This window comes from Aethalodelphis obliquidens, unplaced genomic scaffold (assembly GCF_003676395.1).
Source record: "Aethalodelphis obliquidens isolate GAN/ISIS:26980383/991018 unplaced genomic scaffold, ASM367639v1 scaffold3, whole genome shotgun sequence".
NCBI lineage: Eukaryota > Metazoa > Chordata > Mammalia > Artiodactyla > Delphinidae > Aethalodelphis > Aethalodelphis obliquidens.
The window spans coordinates 28,695,016-28,704,824 of NW_020837947.1; the positions used below are offsets into that span (position 1 = coordinate 28,695,016).

At 43.0% G+C, this 9,809-nt stretch overlaps 1 protein-coding gene across 1 annotated transcript in view; it reads left to right on the plus strand.

The window, feature by feature from the left end:
- Window positions 1-520: 520 nt before the first annotated feature.
- The window catches only part of SLC2A12 (solute carrier family 2 member 12), a 56,799-nt gene continuing 47,510 nt past the window's right edge, over window positions 521-9,809 (plus strand). The window contains exon 1 of the mRNA XM_027086024.1: window positions 521-945. Coding sequence (XP_026941825.1) covers window positions 831-945 — 115 coding nt within the window. The 5' untranslated portion in view covers window positions 521-830. The remainder of the gene's footprint in view (window positions 946-9,809) is intronic.

Genomic DNA, 9,809 nt, shown 5'->3' on the forward strand with positions numbered 1-9,809 from the left:
TATCAGGCATTGATCTCGACAGAAGATTCAGGGTTGGTTCCTTCCTTAAAGACAGCTATGCATAAATAAACTGTGATAGTTTGCTGTAACCCCAGGGTATAAAAAGTCCAAAGCACCTGGGCATTCTGAGTCTGTGTACACTTGGTCTCAGGCCTTGATCTGTCCGACAGGCCTTGGAGAGGGAGAGTATATACCGCACTCGCCTAGGGCAAAATCAGGTTGAAACAATGAAGATGTTTCATGCTTTGTTGAATATGCTAAGTGTCACTGCTCTTGGAATAACCGTCTTGCTGAAAAATTGACACACTTTTCCTTCTGGTATGTCTTTGCCTAAATTGTTCCTCCCTGTGCAAGATTAACTAATACCATCTGTGAATATTCTTGGCCCTCACTCTCAGCCTGGGCTTGAATCTGCCTGATTCTTTTCTGTGCCTCTTTTCAAAGGTGCAGGAATACAAGAGCTGCCCCCCCCCCCCCCCCTCCGCCCCAACGCCCCCAGCTAAGCGCCAAACACTGTCAGAGCTCCGGTTCCCAAGCCTGGAAATCCTTTGCTTCCAGCTCTGCATCTGAAGGCAAAAAAACAATCCTCCGGAGATTCGGCCCTCCCACTGCCTGTGATAGGCTGCTTGGAATAGCAAGAGCCTGTGTCACCGAAAAGGGCAAAGCTTTCGGAAATAGAAACAAAGTTGGTCACAAATCACATTGGCTTTGCCCGAAGTTTTTTTTCACCTTTCTTTAGCATGCGACCATGGGGAAAGTGACCGCTCGTGTCAGTGGGGGAAGTCAGGGTGGTTTAGTGCCCAGGGAACGGCTGTAACTTCTACGTGACCATGGTACCTGTTGAAAACGCAGAGGGCCCCAGTCTGCTGAAACCGAAGGGGCCAGCAGCCGAGACTGATGGCAGCGACAGAGACAGCGGCGGCCGGCATCCTCCCTGGGCGAGAGGTAAAGCGAGGCTGCAGGGCTCGGGGACCGCGAGAGGAACGAGCTGGGCGCGTGTCTCTGTGTGTGTGTGTGTGTGTGTGTGTGCGCGCACGTAAGCGTGCTAGGTGCCTGGAGACGAGGGGACAGGATCTGCTGGGAGGAGTGACAAGGAGCTCTGATGTGAAGGTTGAAGTCCCACTACTCATAAGCCGGGTGCCCTCCGCCGTGTTGACGGTATGATGTATAAATCTTTTTCATTTGGAGAAATTGACTGGCAAGAAAATCACACGTGTAAACACACCCACACACCCCCCCGCATACACACACTTTTTCATTTATTGTCACAAATGGATAATCTGTAACAATTGGACATTATAACCACCATTCCAAAAATCAGCATTTTAAGGAAGCTTCATAAAATTATTAGTTATATAATGAATAAATACAACTTTCTTTTTAAGTTCCCAGCATCTGTTTGTAATGAATTCGAGCATTATTTACAGCCTAAAACCTCTGCTTCGTCGCTCCTGCTGTCTTTAAAACTGGCCTTTCAGGCTGAGGTTTGTTTCATACTTTTCTTTGCGGAGGTGAAATTTGGAAAAGTTTTAATTCATTTCAGTTATCTTTGCTAAACCAAATGCCTTTCTTCACTCCCACATTTACAATTTTCACAAACACATTGCACACTTTTAGTTGCCTTTTCCTATTCAGTTAGTTTGTTCTCAAAGGAATAGGAACTAAGCGTAATAGGAAATGAAATCAAACACAAATAATGCCCTTCCTCCCACCGCTTCCCTCAGCTCTGCTCCCTCTAATCATATAATACATTCCCACCCCATATATTGGAATTTCATGCATAACCAAAAACACTAAATGATATGAAAGGCATTTTACCTTTCACCTTGGGATGGATCTGTGTACTTATGTTTGCACGGCGGGTTTGATGATCCTGGAATTGAATCCACAACCCCTCTCAAGGAGGAACTGAGCGGCCCCTCCTTGGGAACTGAGACCCTCTCCTTATCCCCTGCCCTTTCCCTGCTCAGCTTTCCCTTGCTTCCCTTCTTCTAGTCAAGAATGAATATCTGGGGTCACCTTACACTATGCCTCAGCCCTCTCTTCAGCAGAGCTGTCCCTTTGTCTAAGTGTGATCTTTGGTTCCTAAGTCTAAGAGGAGACAAAAGAAGCTTGTATTCAGGGGTAAAGAGAAAGAGTGACAAAGTTCTTCTCTCTGAATTCCGGCAAGATTGAGCTCTAGGGTGAGCTGAGGTGGTGATATTGACAAAAGGGTTAACTAGATAGAGTCACTGATAAATGTCACAAAGAAGATGAAAAGAAATTTGTCCTGGAGGGGCCTCCAAGGTAACAATAAAAAATGGACTATTTAGTTTTGATATGTCTTTGAAAGCACAGTGTACTACTCTTAATAGGATAAATTGCCCAAGTTCACAGTGATCCCAAAGGAAGGTAACAGGTATGTGTGCTTGTAAAGGTTGAATACACACACAAAATTCAATTTATAGTGCAACTGTTTATGCCATTGAAAAGAAATGATAAATGAACAAATACCATAAATTATCTTTTACATTTAATTTTAAATGAACCGTTATCGTGTAGAAGAGGAAACCTAAATGTTTTTCTTAAATCCTTAATTAATACAGCTTTGATGGGTGCTGTATGTCGTTTATATTTAGACAAATACAAACCTTTCATTATTACTTTTGTAAGTTTTCATAAATTGTCTTAAACGTTCTTGGTACCCAAAGGCATTATACAGATCTATGTGTATAATGAATCCATAGTACGGACTTGCTCTATGGTTTTGACAAGTTACTTCACCTCTCCAACTGGGATTGTATTTTTGTATGATTTACGAAGATGTTGAGGTTTAATGAAATATTTGACAAATACTCCTTTCAACTTCTTTATATTTTAAACTTCCATAGTTTCATCCAGGAAATTCTGAGTATTTAAAACATGCTTAAATTATCCTACTTTTCCTGCATTTGAAGGTTGTTCTTCAATATAGCAAGTTGTTCTATATTCCTAGATGAAAAAATTAACGTGCAAAGACGAATGAGTTATACAATCCAGGACAAGGTCATTAAAACATTTGAGATATTGAAAAATGAAACAAAACAAAAACCTTAATCTGTTTGATTGTACCCCCTTAATGCTATTGTGGGTAATGAAAAGTGTTGGCAGGTTTTCCTTGGCTAACCCCTCTAAACTGGAAAGAATGCTCTGTTTCAATGGCTAGAAGCTAATGAATTTAAATTCATTTTCAAAAAGCTATGGCTCAAAGTGGGTACATTTTTAGTAAACCTTTCAGTGTTCATAGACACGTTATAATTGACCTTGTAGGGCAGGTTGAGCTCAATTTTAAATCTCGCTACCTCGAGCCAACAACAGATATAGGTGAGGTGAGGAACATGGACTGCTGGGGCATCTTACACAAGGAGAGCATGAGTCCAGAAGATGTGTGGTTGGCCCACGTTCACGCGGTGGCTGATCAAAGCTGACCCTGGTGACCTGTGGCCCAGGGGGCCTGCTCCTTCATCTCAGGATCTGGGTCTCCCAGGCTCTTCTAATTCATGATTCAAACAACGGGCTAGGAGGAGGGTTTCCTTAAGTCCCCCATTACCCCACCAGCGCTGCATTTTCCTCTCAGATCTGCCCAAGAGGTCAGAAACCAAGAACAATATTCACCGTATGAGTGTCGGTTCTCCGCGCTGCAGATCCAGCTGCCGAAAGCAGTGGAACCCAGATCGCTAGAACTAGACTCCGAACCAGCTGAGATTTAAGAAATGCACACTTCTGCTAATGAGGTGAATACCCTATGGCAGTTGTTCTCAAACTTGTTTAAAGCTGTGAACTCCTTTTTGCAAATGGAAGCTGAGTAGGTAGTCAGTATGTTAAGACTAGTAAACGTGGTGCCTCTTTAGTGGAAAGGGGAGAGGTGGAGAAAGAAGGACCTGTAGCCTGGCTGCTTCCCTGCTCCTCTCTCATCCCTTGTGGCCCTGAGCCGGTTCCTGGGTCAGCATCACATTAGCAAACCTCAGGTCCATCACCACTCCGGTTATGCAGGCCGTGTTTTTGAGGTTGGGGCATATTTACTGTGCTCCTGCTGTAAGCCTTGGGCTCTCAGGATTAGCCTAAAACAGACCCTCTTGAATTGAGTCAGGTCTGGCTTTCTCAGGCTTCCTCAGGCAGCCCAAGGGGAAGTCTACTTGTAAGACAGACTGAGGAGACTGGGGAACAAACATCACAGGGGGAGAGAAGGTCAGACTGACCAGCTTGACCTGTTAACAGAGCTTTGGCTGTGAGACCAACAGACTGGTCACATTGGGAAGACCCAGGCCTTGGCCATTCCCATTTTTCCAGGCTTTCCATATATTAAAAAGTGACATCTGAAACTAATATAATATTGTAAATCAGCTATACCTTAAAAAAAAGCAGAGATAAAATTTTTGATAAAATCTATACAGTATTAAGTATCAAAAGAAAAAGTGACAAAACCCTTGACAAAAATTGTGTCTTTAAAAACATGTGTATTTAACAAATTGATGGCAGTTACAGCGGCAAAAAAAAATGTTGTGTAGCTTGATATTCCCAAGGAAATGACGGAATTTATAGACACTTGAATTTATGAGGGACAATAGATTTTTTTTGACTGGAAATAAGACCAGATTTAAAGATAACCATCTCCCCTTTCTCTTCAGTCAGCTTATCTCTGGGGCTGTACATTTAACCTCACTTGGAAATCATATCAAAAGTCTAAATTTGAGGCTTTTTGTGACAGTGAGGCATGGGCAAATGGCTTCTCTGGGATCTCAGAAGGGAGAGGCTCTAAATAAACATGGCGGGAGCTGTTTCACCGCCAACTCTGGGTGGTGTTTGGCTCGCGCAGCAGGGCTCTTTTCCCCTCTAATATCACATCACAGAGAGAGCAGAGAGATTGCCGCTTGCCACAAACCACCTCTAGGCTGCTGCAGCAAAAGGCATGTATTGTGAGTGCCTGTGTTGGCAGGGCCTGGCACACAAGGCCAGGCCAAGGAGCCACCAACAGTGCCATTGACCCAGAGGGCCTGAAATTACCCAGCAAACACCAGCATGCCTGAACAGGTTTTATAGCCAATGACTCTTCCGATAGGTCAGTGCCTCTGTCCAGTTGTTAAATATTTTAAACATTACCCTTCTGTCCGGTAACATTGCCAGCGGGACCTGAGTGGCTGCGTTCTTAGGAAAGAGACTGGTGGTAGCTGGTGGGACCCCACTGTGATCCCTCAGGTATGTTTTTTGTGAATTCTTAAGGAGGTCCTTTTCAGTGGTCTAGACCTTGTAGAAGCTGATAAAAACAGAACTCAAAATACAATAAGTCCACCCTGGAACTGCCTGCGGAAACTCCAATTTACACGTATGTATCTGAGGTGAATCTGAAGATGCAGTTTTTCGTTGCTGTAGATGTGTGGTATGGTATTTTTCATTCAAGAATACTTAGTTCTTGAACCTGGCTTCATTGCCTCATCTCACTAGGAGGAACTGAAGTATAATACTGTTTAGCCTCAGGGTTCAAAAAGTTCTAAAAGCTCCAAACAGGCCTGCATGGGTGTGGAATTAGCTTTGGGCTTTTACAGGTTTGAAGCAGCTTTTTATTCAGGTTGTATGAGCAAGAACTGACTTTACAAGATTCTTAAATTGAACGGAGTCGGGACTCCCAAGTTCAACTTTTTTCTCATGAAGTCTTCCCCAAGAGGATGAGTTAGCGAATAAAATAAGGCAATGAGGGCTTCCCTGGTGGCGCAGTGGTTGAGAGTCCGCCTGCCGGTGCAGGGGACACGGGTTCGTGCCCCGGTCCGGGAAGATCCCACATGCCGCGGAGCGGCTGCGCCCGTGAGCCATGGCCACTGAGCCTGTGCGTCCGGAGCCTGTGCTCCGCAACGGGAGAGGCCACAGCAGTGAGAGAACCGCGTACCGCAAAAAAAAAAAAAAAAAAAAAAAGGCAATGAAAGCCACGTGAAAGCCACCAAGTCACGGTGGTAAGAAAGGAGAAAAGCTGAAATGTGCTTCTTCCCAAGGAGCTATTTGACCAAATATCAAATGAGGATAATTTCCCATCCCATCTTCCCTCAAAAAGTACCCAATCTCTGGGACTTCCCTGGTGGTGCAGTGGTTAGGACTCTGCGCTTTCACTGCTCAGGGCCCGAGTTTAGTCCCTGGTCAGGAAACTAAGATCCCACAAGCTGTGCGGAACAGCCACACACACAAAAAAAAGGCACAGAACCTGAAATCCGTCCAAGTATCTCCCAGCTGAAATGTTAAGCCAAATATATTACTTCCATAGTAAATCATAGATTCACATGGGTTTTGTTTCTATTTTGTTTTGTTCCGTTTTGGTTCCTTGGTATCACTTTTCTTCCTGCGTCGCAGCACATTCATTTCTGCATTTGCAAAATGGCTATGCTTCAGGGATATACTAATTTTTCTATACAATTTAGGTAGAAGTAATAAGACTAAAATAATTTATCACATTATTCTCATTTTAGGAGTTTTCATTCTTTTTGAGCATGACTCACTGTATACTGTTGTACCAAAATATCAGGGAGAAAAGCAGTCCTTTGTTTGACTTACAGGAGTATTTTTTTTTCCCTTAAGTAAATCAAGGGTTATTAAACTTTAAACTGGTAAATTGTGCTTCCCTTGGAAGTAATTGTTTCTCGAAAACATTCATGACACAGGTCTGCCTGGCATTACTAGGCTCTGGGGCTGTTAGCTACAACCATATTATTTTATTTATATTATTATTTTTTTTAATAATGTATTGCTCCTGCATGCACCTGTTTCCCACACTTTGTGGAATTTGGGAGCCATGTGCAATGCTAATTTAGATGTGACATCTCAGCCTCAAATGTGCAAGGTTTTTTAAGAATAGGGGAGGGAATTCCCTGGCAGTCCAGTGGTTAAGACTCCACCCTTCCACTGCAGGGACAAGGGTTCGATCCCTGGTCAGGGAACTCAAAATCCTGCATGCCGCGTGACGTGGCCAAAAAACAAAAGTAAAATAAATAAAATAAAATAGAGAAGTGAAGAAAAAGGAATAGGGGAAAAAGTTGTAATTTTAATCAGTTGGTATCGTGAAAGAACATCCGTAAGCTAATGAATATTTCATTTCTGTTGGGACACAAAATTGTGGAAAGCCCAAGGCAAAATCACAGGAAGAGTTTTTAATGATATAAGCCCAATTGTGTAGGTATTGCCAAAAACAGAGGAATTCAAGAATTTATGAAAAGGCAGAATTGTTATGCTGGAAGCAAGGTATCACTTTACTTCCTTTGCTATCAGTAAGAGACTGTTTCAAAGTTCTACTTCAGTGTTATGGAGATTTTCCCCCATAGACTCAGACTAAACAGATCTTTGTTGAATGATTTTTGTGGGCAACCCAATGAGGTAATATTACCCCCCGGTTCACAGATAAGGAAACTGAGGCTAAGAGAGCAACAGTTAGCATTTACCAAGCACTTACCAGCATGCACCAGCCACCCATCTATCTCATTTATTCTCATAACAACTTTATGAGTTATGTAATATTATCTTTATTTTAGGAATGAGGATGCAGAGGAACAGAAAAATTAAGGGACGTGTCAGGGTCTAGCTGGTAACTAACCAGACGCTCTGATTCCAGATTGTACCTTCAGCATTCAGCCAAGGTACCTCTGGGAGAGAAGCAAAGTGACTTGCTCCATGTAGCATGGATAATAGCCCAGAGATCCAAGCCTCAGTATCCTAAATCCAAGCCAGGGTTTTGCCCACTTGAATGATAATACCATCCAGCACCAATGTTTCTACTGCCTGGTCTGTTCCATGATCTGATCTGTGAATTTGGGTGCCCAGTATACGCCTTTCAGAACTTTTTTGCATTCTGTTTTAGCTATTCTCTAATTTTCCATGTGACATGTCTTTTTCTATAAGATTATAAATTCCCAGATAAAATATATATTCTTGTACTTATCAGAGCTCTGAGCTAACTGCAAGTGTTTAGAAAGTACTGTGTAGCTCATAAGAGGGAGGAATTATGCCTTTTCCTCTGTATTTCCATTAGGGATCACATGCAAATGGCACAAGTACAGCCATCTTGTAACCTAGGAAATGTGTCAGCGCTGTGATTGGATTGACCACCGTGCTGATTGCACTGTCCATATAGTTGAAACTGTTTGCCATCTGTGTCCAAGACAGTACTGCCATGGAGTACATGCTTAATTGTTAAATCAGTGAGTGAGTGAAGAAGTGTTTGTTGAGCTGAACTAAAAAGCATTTAATTCTGCAATACTTATTGACCACCTACTGTGTGAGACCACCTACTGTGTGAGAGGTACAGTGCTGGATACTTCACAGTAAAAAAAAAAAGAGAAAGATATCTAAGACGTTATCCAGGTCCATAAGTTTCACCAACTCATCAGAGACATAAGAGTCTAAATAATGACAAGACAATCATTTAGCAAATATTGAGTATCTCCTAGAAATCAGACATGATGCTAGACCCTGGGTCCAATGGTGAACCAGTGACATTCATGCGATGCAAATACTTACTAACAATTGGTGATGAGAGAGAAGAGATCAGGAAACCTACAAGGGAGGAGGTGGTCAGACACATAATGCCACAGTAGAGCACAGGGGGCAGCTCAGCCAGTTTTTGAAGGATCCTGGAAGACAGTATGGCTAAGCTGAGTCAAGAAAGTATCACTGAGGCCAATAGATGTACAGAGAGAATTCTAAGCAGAGAAGATAGCTTGTATACAAGCTATGTATAAGCACATTCAGGGAACTATGAATATTTTTGTCTGATGAAAGCACAGAGTTCAAAGCAGGAGAAAGAGGGTTATGAAAACATCGGAAGGTGTAAGTAGGGACCATGTTATGAAACCTTTGTGTGATAAGTATCATGAGAGGAGGAATTCTTCGGAAGAGATCCTACTGGTTTATAGAAATCAAGAAAAGTTTCTGAAAGTGATGATAGTGGTGAAAGAATTAGGGAATCTTGGAAAGCTCCACCTGCATGGCTGTAAACCCTTCAGCTCTATGGGATCACCATTCTTTTAATATTTAAACAAAAGTAGCTCCAGCCCCCATAACGTTAAATCCACACGCCCTCCACCTTGCTCAAAGCCTGCCCTTGCTCTTCTGCCCTCGCCCATCCTCAAACACACCCAGTACACCTTAGGAGTCCTGTGGTTTCTGATCACTTTTTTTTTTTTTTTTTTTTTTTTTGCCGTACGCGGGCCTCTCACTGCTGTGGCCTCTCCCGTTGCGGAGCACAGGCTCCGGACGCGCAGGCTCAGTGGCCATGGCTCACGGGCCCAGCCGCTCGGCGGCATGTGGGATCTTCCCGGACCGGGACACGAACCCGTGTCCCCTGCATCGGCAGGCGGACTCTCAACCACTGCGCCACCAGGGAAACCCTCTGATCACTTTTTGCACCAACTTCCTGTTTCCCCTGGATTTTTGCCCTTCAGTTCCTGCAGCTTGTCTTTTCTCTTATCCCTGCTCCAATCCATGCGTGGATTACAGCCCTTTTCCTGCATATACTCAAATCCCATTCACACAAGTACTTTGTCGATTCTTACTGACAATTTGAAGAGAGCTATAGTGCAATTAAATATTAGGTGGGCCCATTCATAAAATTCTCCTGTCAAATCCACCATAGGAAATTTCTTGTAAACCAACTTTTCTAAAAGCTACAGGCCTCTTGCACTATTGTTCCCTTGTCTTCATTCCCCATCCCCCAGAACTTGACAAACTCTCCTGACCTTTTCTTTCATTTATCTTGTTTCTGGGTTCTGTTGGCCATTCTTTCTTTTCTTTCTTTTTTTTTTTTTTTTTTTTTTTTT